Genomic DNA, 21,098 nt, shown 5'->3' with positions numbered 1-21,098 from the left:
TTTTAATATTAATTGTTTGTATTTTAAAAAAAAATATATAATTTAATTAAATTTGAAAAAGAAAAAAATGGAGTGTTAGAAGTGTTACCACTCCCTACAAAATGCCAAGATTTAGGTGTTAAGACAAAAAGATGATGTGGCAGGCAAAAAAATGATGTGGCAATATGCTAGGAGTGTTACCACTCCTTCTAGCCTAACAAACATACAAGTCCGTTGTTTAACAATAACTAAAACAATGTTTTTTTTTATTTAACCATGTCAAATGAATTCGAAAGTTACATTTATTGTACAGGTGAAGTGTTATACCTATTAGGCTTTTTCTTGTTTTTGATCCATGAGGAAATGCTTGTAATTGGTCCTTATGGTTTCCCAAAACAGTCATAGTAAGGACAACTATTAAAACTTTTATGTGTTTTGTTGTTTCAAAAAGTTTCCCGCCTAATTCTTTTGGCCAACGGAATCCACTTTTAGACGTCAATCGACCCATATGCGCATCGCATGAGGGGCAATTTTGTCATTCCATCTTGCCCCCACCATCTAGTCATATTTATGTTGATCTATCCTTTTGTCTTCATTACACGTTCCCAAAGTTTCTTCCTTAAGTTACTTTGTTTCAAGAAGGGTTTAGGTCATTTTTAGTCACTTAACTTTTGGTTTTTTGCTCATTTTCGTCACTTAACTTAACTCTTTTTAAGTTTTAAAAGGTCATCAAACTTTTTGCTTTGTGCTCATTTACTCACTTAACTTTTGGTTTGGTCACATTTAATCACCCAACTTTTAAAATTGTGCTCATTTAGTCACTAAACTTTTAAATTTTTTCAAAAGTTTAGTGACTAAATGAGTACAATTTTAAAAGTTAGGTGACTAAATAAGCACAAATCTAAAAGTTAAGTGACCAAACCAATTAGTGATCAAATTAACACAAAACCAAAAGTTAAGTGACCTAAAATGACCTAAACCCTTTCAAGAAAAGGGTCTTCAGAGTTGAGGTTTTGATCATACAAGCTAGAATCAATCAATGGTGTTGACATTGTGCTACGTTAGGGTAAAGAATGTGACCGAAGACTTAAAGAAGGCGTAAGATAAGCACGAGCTTGAATTGCACTCGTTTTTTAAAATTTTTTTAAGTTTTGCTTAAAAAACCCTGTTATGATTTTATAGGAAGTTTATCTAATTTGCTTACACTTAAAGTTCATCATTACGGTTTTTACCAAGCATCAAAGATGCCGTTATGTGGATGCAAAAGTATATTACATCGACTATGTGGACATAGATGTGTTTTCAGTCTATGAACTTGATGCAATGATCCATGAATTAAGATGCGTTAAAGTTGAAACAAATTATTAGAATTTTCGAATTCTTAAAGTTGATATGGACTCTGCTCTGTTAGCTTTGGGATGTGATCACGATGTCTTCAAGTTGGGGAAATATGTGGATTATCATAACAAAGAAATTTACATGTATAATAAGCATAGTCAAACTAGGGTACATAAGTATTTTATGTCCCCCTTAATCTAAGGTCTTAATTTAGGAGATATACGAGGGGTTTCATAACGACCCAACTTTTCTCAACTAATATTTTAGGGGTATATCAATGTTTTCTATAAAAATGCAGAAATCTAAACTTCATAAACATTTTACATCACATGCTATAATCGGGTTTACAACGAATCATACCATAATCTAAAGCAACAAGGAAAAACTAAAATAAGAGCTACTTCTAGTCCAAGTCTTTCGTGCTCCTATATCCTCTCGTACAATGGCTACTACCTGAACCTGTAATACATGAAAAATATTTAACATCAGACCACAGGTATGGTAAGTTATATCATTGTAGCACCAAGTTCCAGGTAAACATTTCTTTAGATTTATCAATTAAGTTTTTTTAAGGATTTAAACCTTGGTCACGACGTGAGCACTTATGTGTCACGATGTGACCATGTTCGAGGAAACGCACATTCCACTTAAATGTCACGACATGACCACATGAGGGTCACGACGTGACAGCTGTTTCGAGCCAAAACCCTAATTTCGATGATAATCCCCTTATTTAAGGGAAGTGAGGGCTAGGATTTGCTCACCCTCAACCTCCATCACCTCCTTTCAACCTCCAAAATCCTAATCTCCGATAAGTTGAACCTTGAGCTCCACTTTTGGTGATTTCTAACCAAGAAGAAGAAGAGGAAGAGTTTTTGGTGCATCATCTCAGCTTGTAAGTTCCACCATCATTTTTTCTCACACTCTGGACCGTTGTGAGTATTCAAAGTTCCATGCTTTTATGGTCCTAAGTGCTTAGATCTAGATTTTTCATGTGTTTTCTTCATGTTTTGGCTAGTTGGAGTGGCGGGGTTCCATAAAGTTGCCAACTTTATGGATCCCCATATTTCCTTTGTGGTTAGAAGTGATGGATTTGAAGTTTGATAGAGTATTGAACTCTTGCATGAGATCTTGACCCCATTTAACACCATTTTTTGACCTAGCTTGAGTTCAAGACACGCATTGGACATGCATGTCTATAAAGTATCGATTTTTTATGATCTTTTAGGAGTATGAAATCCTTCTGGAAAGTATGGATGTGTGGGAAAAAGGATTAAGAGCTTAATGCATTAAACTGCCCAGAGCGTTTCTCACGACGTGACACTCTATTCGTCACGTCGTGAAGAAGGCTGATACGTGACTATTTTGTCTCCATTATGCCACGACGTAACCAAAGGGTGGTCACGACGTGTCCACCGGTTGAATGACTTTTTGAGTGTTGACTTTGATTATACTGTTGACTTTTTGAACAAGTTTGACTTTAGGTCAAACTTGGGGTTTTGGATTGTAATTTGAGAAAATGTTTGTGTGTGCTGTGTACGCGACCTATAGAGTTGGTTAGTGAATCGGTGATCATTATTATTATCTTCTAAACTGTGAGGTGAGTTTTCTCACTATACTTGTGGGTTGAAGGCACCAATATCGGCCCACTAGATTGTGTTATGTATCATCGGATATAGGATGTTGCTCTACTGTAGTGATCTGTTATATTGGTATATTTGTATGATTACATGTACTTGTTGGTTGTTGATTATTGTTTTCATATGTCGACATGGTATGGTTGGATTAGGTGTCTAAGCCCATAACTATAATTGATATATACTTGAATTGATAGTAGCATAATCCTTTTGGGTTACCCTCAAATCTAGCAATTGGACATGATGACTTTTAAAAAGATAGATTAATTTATTATGTGATCAATAAATTAATATAAAAATCTTATTAATGTATTATGAAAATAATATATTAATTAGAAAATATATTATTTAACTAATAATTGATCAGAAATTAATTGGAATTAATTTTGGGATTAATAGAATTAATTAAAAGTGTAGGGTCTAAAGTGCAATTGTTCAATAGTTGAAAAAAGGCTCCTGAACCTTCCACCATTAGGGTTGGACGGTTTTGAGGGGATATTCAAGGGTTTCTAGAATATCTCATGTGGATAGATAAGGAATGAGATAAATAACAGATTTGAAATATTAATTTAATATTCAAATCAAGGTTATCTAGGGTTTCCTTGCGCCACTATATAAAGACCCTTAACCCTTGTATTTTCGGCCACTCATACCTCCATAGAGATAGCCAAAATTCTCCCCTCTCCTCTTCTCTCTCTATAGTCATCCTTCTTGCTAGTTTGGGTGTGAGCTATTAAAGGCACGTCAATTGTGGTGCTTGCTTCCAAGAGATCTACAAGTGAAGGATTCTTGTTATTTACAATAATAACAATAAGGTATGTAATCCTAAACCCTTCTTTGGTATTTTTGAAAATAACCTAGGGTTTCTTATTTGATGTTCTTAGTTATAGGTTCAATAGTGAAAACATAGATCCTTAGGTTGCATGTGAATTTAAGGGTTTTAAGTTTATTTGTTTTGCATAAAACCTATCAGTGGTATCAAAGCATTTGGTTTGTTTTCAATTGAATTGCTATAATTGTTGAATTTGATCAATTAGGGTTTATAGAAATTAAACCCTAAATGGCCAAGAATTTCAACTAGGGTTAGGGTTTTTCGAAAGCCTAGCCCCTTCCCTTTGGATTTCAAAATTATGGTTAGGGTTTTGAAACCCTAACCTTCCTCCCCAAGTCTTCGAAAATTGCTAGTTTGTTAGGGTTTCCTATTTTAGATAATTGTTAGTTTAATTTGATTAAAAGGGATGATTATAAAATTGGATAACTCCTACAACCTAATTTTCGAAAATTAGAGGGTTAGGATTAGGATTAAATTATTTGATTAGTTTAATTAGTTAATCCTTATTTGATTTAATGTTTTAATTAATAGGTAAATATTAAATCAATTTTTGTTTTATTTTAATTTTAAATTAATTGATTATTAATTTTCGGAATTTAAAAAAAAATAAATAAACCTAGTATTTTGAAAAGTTTAAAATACACCTTATATATCATTATTAACTGTTAATATAGTATATGTATAAGAATCAGTTAGTCAAATCGCTAGTATGCCTCATTCACGAAGCTAGTCTATTAGGGGAGGGGGGTATAAGGAAACTGCCTATAAAATGGTAGTTGAATGGGTGTCCACTCTCATCCACCGCTTCGTTGATTAGTGGAGGGTCGTTAGCATAACAGATTTGATAGGACAACTAAATCTCATTAAAAGTATAATGCTATTAAAATTATTAGAACCTTTTATTTAAAATCCCAAAATCTAGTTACTTTAGGAATATTATGAATTAGTATGCTAACCCATGAAATTGCACATTACACTTTATAACTCGGTAGTGGAGCGTGTATGGTTAACCAACACACTAATAGGGACTAATAAAGAGCTGTAATGGGTATCTCATAAATTACATTGTTGATGGAGCATGTGTGGTTCACCAGCACATCAATTGGGATGATAAAAGACAACGAGCTTACCAAGCACATTTGCATGGTTATTCACATTTTGTTTGTGATCCTCGGGATCCCAGTCACAAATAAAAGAGCATAATCTGGAATTATACATGCCATTGAATAGTTTCAATGAATCTCAAAAGACCTGGGAATTTCACGTAATTTCATTTCTTTTCTAGTGGAATTGGTAAACCGTCATTTAACTACCTTTGTTAAATTTACAGTTAGATTACGGCATCCCTTTTCTAAGTTGTGAATTATATAGTTGGGTCCTACCCTTAATATTTTATTTTGGGTTACTATATTAAGAATTATTCTTGTCTAACTAAAACTACCTTCTTTTTATAGATGTCTACTCCAGCTGATGCTTCTGCTTCCTGCTCCTCCAACCACCATAACTTCTCGTTGTTGTCAGTCTGCTCAAAGGTGACATTGGATGGCACCAACTACAACGACTGGATGCGTAACATTAAAATGGACCTTCGTTTCGAGAACAATGAGTATGTCCTTGAGAAGGAACTAAATGAAATCGACGAAGAGAAGGCAACTCCTGAAGAATTAGCCTCTTACAAGAAACACTACGATGATGCGACAAAATTTGCTTGCATCATGGTCGCCACTATGACCCCTGAGTTGCAGAGATTTTATGAGGACTATTGGCCTTATGAGATGAATAAGGACCTTGTGGAAAAGTTCCACAAGAGAACTCGTCAAGAAAAGTACAAAGTGTTCAAAGCCCTCATGGCATCCAAGATGAAAGAGGGAGAATATGTCTGTAGCTACGTGCAGAGAATACAACGATACGTGGAGTGCCTTGTTAGGCTAAATGTACACTTTGATGAGGAGTTGGCTATTGATATAGTCCTAAGCTCCTTACCAAGTTGTTATGATCATTTCATCATGACCTATCATTTGAACAACACTGAGACCACCTTGGCTCAATTGCACAACCTACTATAGACAGCTGAATCAGGAATGAAGGGAAAAGGTTCAGCCTCCACTCCTGCTAGTGCTCCCGTTCTGGTTATTAGACAGGGAAAGGGGAAGAAGAGGAAAGGTCCTCCTAAACAAAATTGGAAATGAAAATCTCATGTTGGGTCGTCAAGAAATGGACCCAAAGGAAAACCCAGTTCTGACATTCCTCACACTTCTGATCCCAAAGAAGCCACTTGCTTTTACTGTAATGATAAGAGGCATTGGAAATGAAGTTGGTCAAAGTATCTACAAGACATCAAGGATGGTAAAGTGAAGCCATCTTCTGCAGGTATATATAGTATTTCATCTAATAACTCATCATCTTCTCATTCTTGGGTCCTTGATACACGATGTGGATTTCACATTTGTTCTGATTTGCAGGGGCTAAGAGAAAGTGAGGAGGTGGAGCACAGAAGAATGAAACTGATCATGGGGAATAGGCGATATTCTCCTGTTACCAAGATTGGTGTTTATAGTCTAGTTCTTAGTAGTAGTGTTTGTTTAGATTTAATAAATTGTTGCTACTCGTCAGAGATGAAACGTAACATTATTTCTTTTCATGCTTTATTCATACAAGGTTTTAGATACTCGTTTAATGATTTGAATGGTTCTATTTCTGCTTATAAAAATGATGTTTTTATATTTGAAGATTTACCTTGTGATGGTGTGTATGAAATTGTGACGTGTGTTGATAATTTAGGCAATAATGTTTTTCATATTGATTTGTCTAATGGTGTAGACAAAGTGTGCTTGTGGCATTGTCATCTTGGACACATTAACAAGAAACGCATCTCCCAACTCCAAAAGGATGGAGTGTTGGAATCATTTGACCTAAGGTCAGATGATACATGCGAATCTTGTCGTTTGGGAAAGATGACGAAAGTACCTTTCATTGGATTTTGTGAAAGAGGTGAAGGTTTGTTGGATCTCATATATATATATATATATATATATATATATATATATATATATATATATATATATATATATATATATATATATGTGCGGACCCTTCAGATCATCCACAAGAGATGCTAATCGATTCTATGTGACTTTTACAGATGATTATAGCATATATGGTTATATCTACTTGATCAAGAATAAGTCAGAAACCTTTGAAAAATTCAAAGAGTTTAAACATGAAGTCGAGAATCAGTTGGGTAGGAAGATAAAAATTCTTAGATCCGATAGAGGCGGAGAGTATCTTAGTATCGAGTTCAACAAGGAATGTGGAAGAGTTTCACAATTGACTCCTCCTATGACAACACAATTATATGGTGTGGCTGAGAGGCGTAATCGGACCTTGTTAGACATGGTTCGTTCCATGATGAGTCGTGCTTCTCATCCTATTCACTTTTGGGGGTATGCCTTAGAGACAGCTACCCACATCCTCAATCTTGTCCCTAGAAAGAAGGTTGCCAAAATACCTCACGAGATGTGGACAGGGAAAGTTCCATCGTTAGCACATATCAAATTTTGGGGTTGTAAAACTTTCGTGAGACGCGAGACTCATGAAAAGCTAGCAGCTAGAAGTGAGAAGTGTATTTTTATTGGTTACCCAAAGCTGTCATTTGGATATATGTTCTACATACCTAGTGAGAACGTGGTCTTTGTAGCACGAAGAGGAGTCTTTAGGGAGGGATAGAGAGAAAGAGAGAGAGAGAGAGAGAGAGAGAGAGAGAGAGAGAGAGAGAGAGAGAGAGAGAGAGAGAGAAAGAAAGAAAGAGAGAGCTCATATTCAAAGAGGACAGTGGGAGTACCATTAACCTTGAAGAAATTCAAGATTTAACCAGTGAAGGAACCTTAGATGATACTAGCACTCAACCATAGGAAGAGGTTCATGTTGAACCGATAGATAAGTCATTACCTCTTAGGCGTTCCAGTAGAGTTAGCATGCCACCTGAGTTCTATGGCTTCCATATTACTACAGATGGTGACATGTTTGTTAGTTTTAGGACACTGATAAATTTAGATGAGCCGGCTAGCTACAAGGAAGCAATGGCAGGCCCTGAGGCTGCTAAATGGAAAGAGGCAATGGACAACGAGATCAAGTCCATGTATGACAACCAAGTTTGGAATTTGGTTGATAATGTACCAGGTCAAAGACAGTTGGGTGCAAATGGATATTCAAGAAGAAGACCGACATGGATGGAAAGGTACACACTTTCAAGGCTCGACTGGTTGCGAAGGGATTCACTCAAACCCCGGGGGTTGACTATGATGATACATTCTCACCAGTAGCCAAGATAAAATCTATTAGGATAATGCTCGCCATAAATCTACCTTTCATGACTATGAAATTTGGCAGATGGATGTCAAAACTGCTTTCCTTAACAGGAAGTTGGTTGAAGATGTTTACATGAGCCAGCCAGAGGGTTTTTTAGATGCAAAGTTTCCAAATAGAGTATGCAAGCTTGAGAAATCTATCTATGGATTGAAACAAGCATCTCGCAACTGGAATCTTTGCTTCCATGAGAAAGTCAAAGAGTTTGGTTTCTCTAGGAGTGAAGATGAGTCATGTGTGTATATCAAGGCTAGTAGGAGTATAGTGACTTTTCTGGTGTTGTATGTCGATGACATACTACTCATGGGAAACAACATTCCAACCTTTCAAGAAGTTAAGTCTTGGCTTGGAAAGTATTTTTCCATGAAAGAACTTGGAGAAGCATCTTATATTCTCGAGATAAGAATCTTAAGAGATAGAAAGAAGAGACTAATTAGACTTAGTCAAAGTTCATACTTGGGTAGAGTACTAAAGAGGTTTAGTATTGAAAATTCCAAGAAACGAGAGCTACATATCCATAGCAATACCAAATTGAGTAAGTCTCAAAGCCCTAGTACATATGAAGAGATAGCTGATATGAGTCAGGTACCTTACGCTTCGGCTGTAGAGTCGATCATGTACACTATGACATGTACTCGCCCTGATGTGTCCTTTGACTTGAGCATGGTTAGTCGCTATCAGGGAGATCTTGGTAAAGCTCATTGGAAAGTAGTTAAAAACATTCTCAAATATTTGCGGAGGACGAAGGACATGCTTCTGGTCCTTGGTGGCAGTGATACGCTAAGAGTGAGTGAGTACAGTGACGTCAGCTTTCAGACAGATAGAGACAACTTTCGTTCTTAGTCGAGTTGGGTGTTCATTCTAAACGGTGGAGCAGTAACTTGGAAGAGTTCCAAACAGGACATGGTGGATGATTCAGCCTTTTAATCATAGTACATAGCTGCTAGTGAAGCATCAAAGGAAGCATCTTGGTTGAAGAACTTCATCAGAGATCTTGGAGTTGTCCCAACCATGCAAGAGCCAGTGGAACTTTTCTGCGATAAGGAAGGAGCGGTTTCCTTGACTAAGGAACCAAGACATCATGGAAAGTATAAACATATCGACAGAAAGTACCATTACATTAAACATAGGGTAGAGGAAGGTCACCTCATCGTGAAGAGGGTATCATCCGAAGAGAATCTTGCAGATCCTGTGACGAAGGCTCTGAGTAGGGTCAAGCACAGTTAGCATGCCAGGAGCATTGTTCTGAGAGATGATATTATTTTTAGTAGTTAGTTAGTTAGTTTGAAACTTGTAACAAAACAAAATGTAATTGATTTTTGGTGATTAAATAATGGAGAATTATTTATGAGTTTGGTTACTTCCTTTTGTCAATTGTTTATTCTTGTGTTTCGTTTTGCATGTTTTACATCCCGAATAATATTATTATTCAAATTCCACAGTCGGTCGTACTTTTGGAAGTAAGTAGTGAATTAAGACTATCATGAATTGGATTGTAGATTGTCTAAGGGAGTTAGATATAGCAATAGTGTGACACCCGTCAATTTTGGTCACAAAAGTCAACAAAAGTCCGTTGAAGCATAACTTATGTTAAAATGGTGAAACGCAATTTTCATAACCTTCGTAATGTATTATTGGATATTATAATACTACATACGCCACTTTAAATCAATTATCGAATAAACGCTTTAATTACGAATAGTAGACTACAGTAGCGTAGAAATTCGATAAATCACACAAATATTATTTTAATATAAGCAATATTCATAAAACAATGTATTTGTGTTACGAATCCGTAGACATATAGAACATCTAAAACAGAGCTCGCATTCAAAAGTTACGACAATTCAGTCGCAGAAAATGATAAATGTACACCGGGTATTGGCACTAAATGCACTACAACATGCCATTAACAATAATTATAAAGTATCAGAACACACTTTATAGAACGTAATATGACCTAGTATTTACTTTTAAACTCCAACTATTTTTCCGGAAAAATTTCATATACCGAGAAAACGGAAGTTTACTGTGTTTTAACGTTTATATTTTTAAATATAACAAATTGGGAAACCGTTAAATTATAAGTTTTTTTATATTATTATTAATAATATTGAATAACATTATTATTAGTTATTATACCTTACAAATTACACAATTACACAACATTTTTACCACACTTCTATAAAATGTCAAGGTTTATATAAGAGACTAGATACATTTTATAAAAAATGCTAGGAACTCTCTTTTGTCTCCCCTCTCCTAACCGTCCCCTCCCTCCCCAACATCATCATTATCACTTTTACATATTATAATCCAAGAAACATACTTAGGTTATTTTAATCAAAATGTCATGCACTTATCACATCACACTTTCTAAGCATGCTTCTTTACCCAAGTCAACACACAATCTCTTTCTCCCTGTCCCTTCTTAATTCTCGGCCCAACCTCCCTTCTCCACCCCCTCACTTTTACAAGCCATCACTTTTATTCTCACATTCTCTCAAGATCCTCTCAAGTTAGTTCAAGTTCCTCCAAGTGTTTAGCAAGAGTTTTGGTAAGTTCTCCATACATATTTCGAGTTCTACTACCATTTATCATCATCTTTTGGTTACCTTATTCATATTCTTGAACCAAAAACACTAGGAAAGATCTTGAAGTTTCAAGAAGTTGTTAACTTCCAAGACTTGATTCTTACCCCCATCTTCTTATCATCTTCTAATAAAAATCATCAAGGTGAGTTCATACCTCTCATTTTCTACTTTTTAAATGTTTTAGGGTAGAATACAAGTCTTCTAACTATTTATTTTGATCTCGAAATATAGTATGTTGTATATGTTTAGTTATTTTGCTATAAAAGTGTTTTTGAAACATCCCAAAAATCATGACAAAAAATTTTCATTTTAAATTATTAAATAAAACCATAGTTATCAAAACACTTCATTGAACATAAGTCAAACTATCTCAAAAACATTATTATCAAAGTTTCCAAAACAAAACATCATAGTAATCATCCCAGACTAAACATAATGGTGTGTGCACAACAGTCATCCCGAGTTCTTCCCTTTGCTACCAGAAGTACCTGAAACCAAAACTGAAAACTGTAAGCACGAAGCTTAGTGAGTCTCCCCAAACTACCACATATCATACACATAATCATATATAATTATATTGTGGGCCCCGCCCCTTCATCGGTCCCGGCCCGACATCGGACAATGTCCGGCATTGGGCCCCGCCCAACATTGAGCAAAGCTCGTTATACATATATATATATATATATATATATATATATATATATATATATATATATATATATATATATATATTAACAAATACACATAACATATCACATAACATAAACATATATACATTCCTCGGGCACCGCCCGTCATCGGACCGAAATTTGGAAGTCATATATGTTGGATTAGGTGTCTAAGCCCATAAATATTATTGGTATGTACTTGATTTGATTGTAGCATGGTCCTTTTGGGTTGCCTTCACCATAGCAACTTGACAGGATGACAAGTGGAGAGAGAGTAGAATTTATTATTTGAAATAATAAATTGGTACTCAAAATGATTTTATAAATATATTACAAGATTAATATATTATTTGGAAATCATATTATTTAATTGGTATTTAATCAGAATTTAATTAGGAATTAATTTGGGATTAAAGGAACTGATTAAAAGAACGGGGACTGGTTTTGCAAATCACTGATAGTTGCAAAGTTGGGTTGATGGACTCCTTTGGGAGGGTTATTGCTTTGGTATTCAATTTGCATGTTCAATTAGTTAAAAACATAGATCCAAAGCAATTAGGGTTGCATGATCACATACGAGTGTAGATATGCTCAAAACCCATCAGTGGTATCAGAGCCTAGGATGTTTTTAAATTGAATTGATGCAATAGTGAATTGTCCAAAGAACAAGAAAGTCGGAATCTGCTGTCTGGAGCATGAACTCGAAGAGTTCAATATAGAACTCGACGAGTTGACTCGTCAGTTTCCAGATTTTTCGATTTTCTGATCAGTTTTTGAATTGGATAATTACCATAATTCGTTTTTATTGCCTAAAACTGAATTTTTTGAATGGTAACTTGATATCCTTATCAAAACTCAAAATTTTGGTTAAATATGGATGATAAAAAGATTATTTTAATTTGAGATTTAACCTAGTGTTTTTTGAAAAGTTTTAAAATACACCCTTATGGTTTTATAGTTTAAATTTGAAATTAAAAGTTTTAATTTTCTAGAATTTTAAATGGTTAAACCCTAATATTTTTGAATTATTTAAAAATACACCCTTATGGATTTTATTAAATTAATTAAGTGTTTAATTAAAAGAGAATTAATAAATCCATATATGGTTTAAGTTTAACTAAATTACAAGTTTAATTTATTAAAGCATTAAACCACTTAGTATTTTAAAAGTTTTAAATACACCCTTATACTATATAAAATTAAAAGTGTAATATATTGTAACGCTCGTTTCAGGTATCATTTATTTCACAAGATTTTAGGGCTTTAGACTGGAACTCGACGAGTTGGGGAGCTCCAACTCGTCGAGTAGATATCATTTTGAACGCGAGAATTAGGGCCTACTCAGCGAGTTGGAAGGACCCAACTCGACGAGTAGACGTTGTAAAGGAAAACCCTAATTTTCAAGGGTTTGTGCTCTATTTAAAGAAATTATGGCTCATTTATGGCCTCCCTCATCGTCCTAGCTGTCCAGAGAGAAACCCTAGCCGTGATTTACCGCTTTCTTGAGTGTGTGTGAGCTTTGGAGAGTGAACCTGGTGTTTTTTAGAAGGAAACTTGAAGATTGAAGAGATTGAAGTGAGGAGAAGGCTATAGATCCGGCATCTACCTTGTGTTAGCAACCATTTGGAGGTAAAAAGTCTTTACCTTGACCTCTTGTTTCTTAGATCTTCTCCCATAGAAGTTTAGTGCATTTTTAGCCCATTTTGGAACCATTTTCGGAGTTGAGCATGATTTGAAGTTGTGACTTCAGATCTGGACACCTTAGGCCTCCTTGGGCCTAACAATTCAAGATTTAGCAAGATTTGGCCATCCTCCATGCCCTAAGCCTTGTATGAGACTTAGTTTTAGTGTTTTAGCCTCTTGAGGCCTTGCATGCACGTAAAGTTTGCAACTGTACGTGGTATTTCAGTCCTAAGGAACTGGATCTGTAGTTTGGGGCTTTGGATTCGACTAGAATTACTGAATATGTTAAGACAAGGGAAAAATCGACAAGTTGCACTGGCAAGTCGACGGGTTGGATCGGGTTTTCCCATTTTTGGTATGCACAGTGAACTCGACGAGTTAATGAGATAACTCGGCGAGTTGGTTAGGGTTTCCCCTGGTTTTCTAAACACTGAAGGAACTCGACGAGTTGCTAGATGCACTCGACGAGTTGGGTCAACATGGACTGTTGACCTTGACTTTGACCATGGTTGACCAAGTTTGACTTTGAGGGTATTTTTGGTATTTCGGGATTTTGACAAAGTTAGTCACATGATGGTTGTAGGCAGTTGAGTTGGAGCTGCGGGCTGGGACTTATCATTACTTATCAGTTCAAAATTCTTGAGAGGTGAGTCTTCTCACCATACCAATGGGTCTAAGGCACCAAGGCCGGCCCATTATATGATATGTTGATTGTTGAATGATGATGTGTTATGTTAGTATGACATTTTCATGGAATACCCTGGGGGTTCCCGTGGTAGTACACCGAGACCATGTGGGGGTTCCCATGGCATTTGGTATAAGTCCTTGGAGGGTTTCCATGGAATTCTAGTATGTTTGCATGTTTAGCTTGTATGATATTTCTTTGGTTAGCTAAGACCATGTGGGGGTTCCCATGGCAGGTAGTTAAGACTACGTGGGGGTTCCAGTGGCAATTAGCTAAGACCATGTGGGGGTTCCCATGGCAAGTAGTTAAAACCACATGGGGCTTCCAGTGGCACTCGGTATAAGACCTAGGAGGCTTACCTTGGCATCCTTATATGTTTATATGCATGGCTTATACGGTTTACGTAGCTTTTATAGCTAATATGGATTATGTGGATTGTGTGGGGGTATGCTCTGGGGAACTCACTAAGCATTAGACTACAGTTTGTTGATTTGTTTCAGGTACTTCTGAGCCTAAGGGCGGGCAAGGCTTGATGGTGCGGCGTGCACTCTCCGACATTTTAAATGGGGACACTCTGATATTTGAAATAAAATGTTGATTTTATGAATTTTGAAAACAATTGTCATTTGGATTTCATATTTTTTGGGAATGTTTTGATTAATTAAAAATGAAAATTTTATTTGGAAATTTGGGGTCGTTGCAAGTTGGTATCAGAGCCTTGGTTTGAGGGATTCGGGCACACTCTCGGGTGTGTCAGGACTCAAACTAAGGAAATGGTAAAATTATTTTCAAAAATAAAAAGTTACAAACTTCTTAAAATGGAAAAAAAGGAGAGTGCAATGTGCGTGATCGGCCGAGCTCAAGTAAGTAGTTCCCCAATATGTTAGCCATGTTATACTGATATTTGGATTATGATAGTCGAATGGATTTTGCTATGTGTATGCTTTAAAAATTGTATACGGTTAGGATCTTATAGCCTTAGAATGATTGATTTGGCCTTATTTCCTGTTCCTTTTCTGGTTGTGGTACTAGGGTAGAGTCTATTATTTGAAAGTTTATTTGATCCTGTTCTGTGTATAATTTGCATGCATAGGGCAAACTGTTATGATTGATTTGAGATCTGATTTGATGGGATTAAGAAAATCTTAGGATAGCCTAGGATTTGAGTTATGCAGTAGCTCGTGGGATATGTTTTGTTCTAGGACGAATTAGAGTTATCAGCTAGAGCTTTGGGGAAGGTATAGGTAGGCGTGGAAGGTAGTATTGGGCCCGTACTACTGGAAGCACAAGGCATGTACCCGAACTAATGTTATATCTGGGAGCTCTAAGGAGAACTGGTGTGGGAGGATCCCCTTTTTGATTATCTTGATCATTCCGTCTTATCAGGATGGTGGTGACACAACTTGGAGCAGGGGGATCAGGATTCGGATCTGGGTCGGGCGACGATACAACACCCATTGACGAGAGGCTGCGCGAGCTTATTGCAGCCGAGGCTACCAGGGGCATCCTTGATGCTACCCCAGTGATTTTTGGGACAACCAAGGAATGGATGATGGAGATCATGGAGGAGCGGCTCAGGTCGTTCAGAGCCGAGATTACTGCGGGCGAAGTCGGGGCCCGAACTCCCTCGTTCCGAGAGTTCAAGGCATGTGGGGCGCCAGAGTTCTTCGGGGTCAGGTACCCCATAGTTAGCCGACGCTGGGTGGCATACATGGAGAACGCCCAGCGCACGAGCTCTTTCCCTGATTCGGCAAAGGTGGGGTTTGCTTCGTGTATGCTGAGGGACCGAGCCCGGGACTGGTGGGGAGAGGTGACCAGTCAGGTAGGGGCAGCTGGAGTGGCAGAGATGACATGGGCAGAGTTTGTCAGGTGCTTCGATCTGGATTTTGCACCACCCATTGAACTGCAACAGTTAGTAAGGGAGTTCCAAGAGCTCCAGCAGACCACCGAGACTGTGGCGGAGATCACCGCCAAGGTTCGGGAACGAGCACGGTTGATCCCGCAGTATGCTACAGATGAGGATATGAGGAGTAAGAGATATCATTCCATGTTGAGGGATAATATCCGAGAGTGTGTGAGTTTTACAGGGTGCAAGAACCTAAATGAGATGGTGGAGAAGGCCCGTGAGCGGGAGATGGAGTTAGAGTTCCGCACCAAACGGAAACCAGAGTAGGCACAGACAGCTGTAGGTCAGGATAAAAAGCGTAAGACCTCTGATTCTTCTGGTAGGGGCCAGCATGGCCGTGGCCGGTGTGCCAAATATGGGAGATCTCATTGTGGAGTTTGTCGGGGGACGGGCCTGGTGTATTATACGTGTGGTCAGCCGGGCCACGTGAGCAGGGATTGCCCCAAGAAGGGTTTGATTTGTTTCCACTGCAACCAGATTGGCCATAAAAAGGCCGATTATCCGAGGTTGCAGGGAGGAGGAGGAGCAGTGGCGGCGTCTGCACCTGCCACAATGAGGATCACTGATGGCCGCCTGCTAAGGCGGATGCGCCTGTGGTAAAGAGCCGTGCATTTCAGTTGATTTTCGAGGAGGCTCGGGCAACGCCAGACGTCGTGGCTGGTAGCTATTTTATTTTTCCTGCTCGTTATTGATTCGTATTGCTTATGTGTATATATATGTGCTCATGTATAGGGACCTTTTTGGTCAATGGTATGTCGGCTCACGTTCTTTTCGATTCGAGTGCTACCCGATCGTTCGTATCTCTTGTGCTTAGCAAGAAGTTCTGGGACGCTCCGGGGATTTTGGATTCCCCGCTTGAGGTTGATATTACGGATTACCGCACCGTGAGTGCTGCGAGGGTGTATCGAGACTGTGTCATGAATGTGCTTGGGGAGGGGTTTCATGTTGATCTAGTTTCGATACCATTGCGAGGGCTGAAGGTGATTGTAGGGATGGACTGGTTGGAGGCCAATGGGGCCATGATAGATTGCGAGCGCCAGCTGGTGAGGGTTCGAACCCCAACTGGGGGAGAACTAGCTATTCATGGGGAGAGGGCCTCGCAGGGGTCAACCCTTTGTTCAGCTGCGAGGGCTAGGAGACTTCTGCATCAGGGTTCTTTTGGATTTTTGGCATATATCTCGAATACGAGGGTTAAGACCCCGACGGATTTGGGCAGTGTACCGGTTGTACAGGAGTTTCTGGATTCTTTCCCGAGGAGTTACCTAGGGTGCCTCCAGAGAGGCAAGTGGAGTTTCGCATTGATTTGGTGTCAGGTTCCGCCCCGATAGCTAAGGCATCATACCGGTTAGCTCCACTCGAGATGCAGGAGCTGTCTACGCAGCTTCAGGTGTTGCTAGACCGAGGGTTTATTCATCCGAGCAGTTCCCTGTGGGGAGCACCGATCCTACTCGTGAAGAAGAAGGACGGGTCACACAGGATGTGTATTGACTATCGGGAGCTGAACAAGCTAACGGTGAAAAACCGTTATCCGCTCCCGAGGATCGATGATTTGTTCGATCAACTGCAGGGTGCATCTTGGTTTTCCAATATCGATCTTCGGTCAGGGTACCATCAGATGAGGATTAGGGATGAGGATATACCGAAGACAGCTTTCAGGACGTGGTACGGTCACTATGAGTTTGTGGTGATGCCATTCGGGCTCACCAATACCCCAACAACGTTCATGGATCTCATGAACAGGGTATGTAGGCCGATGTTGGACCGGTCAGTGATCGTGTTTATCGATGATATCTTGGTCTATTCTAAGACCAAGGAGCAGCACGAGCAGCATCTGAGGGAGGTATTAGAGACATTGAGGACGGAAAGGCTTTACGCCAAGTTCTCAAAGTGTGATTTCTGGTTGAGAGAGGTGCAGTTTTTGGGGCACATTATCAGCCAAGAGGGAATTTTGGTTGATCCGGCCAAGATTGAGGCAGTGATGCGGTGGGAAGTACCGAAGAATGCATCTGAGATTCGTAGCTTCTTGGGTCTAGCAGGGTACTATCGGAGATTCATCCAGGATTTCTCCAAGATCGCTATACCTTTGACTCGTTTGACCAAGAATCAAATGACATTTTAGTGGGGTCCGGACCAGCAGTTGGCTTTCGAGACCTTGATACAGAGGTTATGGGAGGCCCCGATCTTAGCACTAGCTGATGGGTTGGATGATCTGGTGGTGTATTGTGATGCGTCTATCATAGGGTTAGGCGCTGTTTTGATGCAGAGGGAGCATGTGATTGCGTACGCCTCGAGGCAGCTGAAGCCTCACGAGGCGAATTGCCCCACTCATGACCTGGAATTGGGGGCAATGGTGTTCGCCCTCAAGATCTGGAGGCATTACTTGTATGTAGTTCGATGCACCATCTTTACTGACCACAAAAGTTTGAAGTATTTCATGGATCAGCAGAACCTGAACATGCGACATAGGAGGTGGTTAGATGTACTGAAGGATTATGATTGTGAAATCCTTTACCACCCAGGGAAGGCCAATGTGGTGGCTGATACCTTGAGCCGCAAGGCAGAAAGTGCTCCGATTAGGGACGTCTATTTGAGGATGACAGTGATCTCTCCATTGTTAGATATGATCAAAGAGGATCAGGTGGAGGGTTTGAAGAAAGAGAACTGGAAGATAGAGTGGATTTGGGGTCAGTTTACCTTGTTTGTTCGGGATAGTCGAGGTCTTCTGACACAATGTGGTCGGGTGTGGGTACCGGTAACTGGGGGTGTGAGACAGAAGATCTTGGAAGAGGCACACAGATCCAAGTTCTCTATTCACCCAGGGGCCACAAAGATGTATAGGGGTATGAGGTTGACTTACTGGTGGCCCTGCATGACGCGGGAGATCGCTTGGTATGTGGAGCGGTGCTTGACCTGCATAAAGGTCAAGGCTGAACATTAGAGGCCTCACGGCAAGGTTCAACCGTTACCCATTCCTATGTGGAAATGGGAAGAGATCACCATGGACTTCATCATGAGGTTACTGAGGACGGAGAGGGATGTGGATGCCATATGGGTTATTGTGGATAGATTGACGAAGAGTTCCCACTTTATTCCGATCTCCGAGAGCATATCCGCTGACAAATTAGCGGATATTTTTGTGCGAGAGGTGGTGGCTAGGCACGGGGTGCCAGTGTCAGTGGTCTCTGACCGGGATGTCCGATTTACATCCAGATTCTGGAGAAAGTTCCACGAGGAACTGGCCACTCAGTTATATTTAAGCATGGCTTACCACCCCCAGACAGATGGCCAGAGTGAGAGGACGATCCAGACACTGGAGGATATCCTTCGGGCATGTGTATTGGACTTTGGAGGGAGTTGGGATACATACCTCCCACTATCAGAGTTTTCATATAACAATAGTTATCATGCTAGTATCGACCGTCCACCGTTTGAGATGTTATATGGTCGGAGGTGTAGAACCCTTGTTTGTTGGGGTGAGGTAGGGCATAGAGTCATGGGGAGCACCGAGGTGGTGCTCAAGACTACTGAGTTGATTCAGCATGTGTGCGACAGGCTGCGAGTTGCGTAGAGCCGTCAGAAAAGCTATGCTGACCGGCGCCGATCGGATCTCGAGTTTTAGGTGGGGGATTTTGTCTTGCTGAAAGTGTCACTATGGAAGGGTGTCATTTGGTTTCGGAAGAGGGGAAAGCTAGGGCCCCGATATATCACCATTCAGGATTACTGCCCGGGTGGTCAAGGTGGCTTATCGCTTGGATCTGCCAGACGAGCTAAGCCAGATACACAACACCTTCCACGTGTCCCAGCTTCGGAAGTGTGTCACAGATGAGGCCGCAGTTATTTCTCTGGACGACATTCAAGTGGATGAGAGCCTGAACTACATTGAGAGGCCCGTTGCGATTCTGGATAGGAAGACTAAGGTCCTTTCTAACAAGGAAGTGAAGCTAGTGAAGGTGCAATGGCAGCTCGAAGAGGTTCCGAATGGACATTGGAGCCGTAAGATGAGATGCGAGACCACTACCCGGATTTGTTTGCATTAACAGACTTCGAGGATGGAGTCTAGTTCAAGTGGGGGAGATTTGTAACGCTCGTTGCAGGTATCATTTATTTCCCCAGATTTTAGGGTTTAGACTGGAACTCGACAAGTTGCAGACTTCCAACTCGTTGAGTAGAGATCATTTTAGACGCGGGACTTAGGGCCTACTCGACGAGTTGGAAGGCCCCAACTCGACGAGTAGACGTTGTAAAGGTAAACCCTAATTTTTAGGAGTTTGTACCCTAATTAAAGAACTTATGGCTCATTTATGGCCTCCCTCATCGTCCTAGCTGTCCAGAGAGAAACCCTAGCCGTGATTTACTGCTTTCTTGAGTGTGTGAGCTTTGGAGAGTGAACCTTGTGCTTTTTAGAAGGAAACTTGAAGATTGAAGAGATTGAAGTGAGGAGAAGGCTATAGATTCGGCATCTACCTTGTGTTAGCAACCATTTGGAGGTAAAAAGTCTTTACCTTGACCTCTTGTTTCTTAGATCTTCTCCCATAGAAGTTTAGTGAAGTTTTAGCCCATTTTGGAACCATTTTCGGAGTTGAGCATGATTTGAAGTTGTGACTTCAGATCTGGACACCTTAGGCCTCTTTGGGCCTAACGATTCAAGCTTTAGCAAGATTTGGCCATCCTCCATGCCTTAAGCCTTGTATGAGACTTAGTTTTAGTGTTTTAGCCTCTTGAGTCCTTATATGCATGTAAAGTTTACAACTTTACGTGGTATTTCAGTACTAAGGGACTGGATCTATAATTTGGGGCTTTGGATTCAACTGGAAGGACTGAATATGTTAAGACAAGGGAAAACTAGAAGAGTTGGATCGGGTTTTCCCGTTTTCAGTATGCATAGTGAACTCGACGAGTTGATGAGATAACTCGGCGAGTTTGTTAGGGTTTTCCCCAGTTTTCTGAACACTGAAGGAACTCGACGAGTTGCTAGATGCACTCGACGAGTTGGGTCAACATGGACTGTTGACCTTGACTTTGACCATGGTTGACCAAGTTTGACTTTGAGGGTATTTTTGGTGTTTCAGGATTTTGACAAAGTTAGTCACAAGATGGTTGTAGGCAGTTGAGTTGGAGCTGCGGGTTGGGACTTGTCATAACTTATCAGTTCAACATTCTTGATAGGTAAGTCTTCTCACCATACCAATGGGTGTAAGCCACCAAGGCCGGCCCATTTTATGATATGTGGATTATTGAATGATTATGTGTTATATTAGTATTACATTTGCATGGAAGACCTCGGGGGGTTCCTGTGGTAGTAGACTGAAACCATGTGGGGGTTCCCATGGCATTTGGTATAAGTCCTTGGAGGGTTTCCATGGCATCCTAGTATGTTCGCATGTTTAGCTTGTATGATATTTCTTTAGTTA

At 39.7% G+C, this 21,098-nt stretch overlaps 1 protein-coding gene across 1 annotated transcript; it reads left to right on the top strand.

Moving 5' to 3' along the window:
• Positions 1–5,240: 5,240 nt before the first annotated feature.
• LOC145164600 (uncharacterized) lies at positions 5,241–5,852 on the top strand. The gene has a single exon (XM_079083312.1). The coding sequence runs from the start codon at positions 5,241–5,243 to the stop codon at positions 5,850–5,852; it is 612 nt and encodes a 203-aa protein (XP_078939438.1).
• Positions 5,853–21,098: the final 15,246 nt, after the last annotated feature.

Source organism: Lactuca virosa, chromosome 3, assembly GCF_052849685.1.
Source record: "Lactuca virosa cultivar CGN04683 chromosome 3, Lactuca_virosa_CGN04683_v6, whole genome shotgun sequence".
NCBI lineage: Eukaryota > Viridiplantae > Streptophyta > Magnoliopsida > Asterales > Asteraceae > Lactuca > Lactuca virosa.
This window is presented reverse-complemented; position numbering and strand designations above follow the sequence as displayed.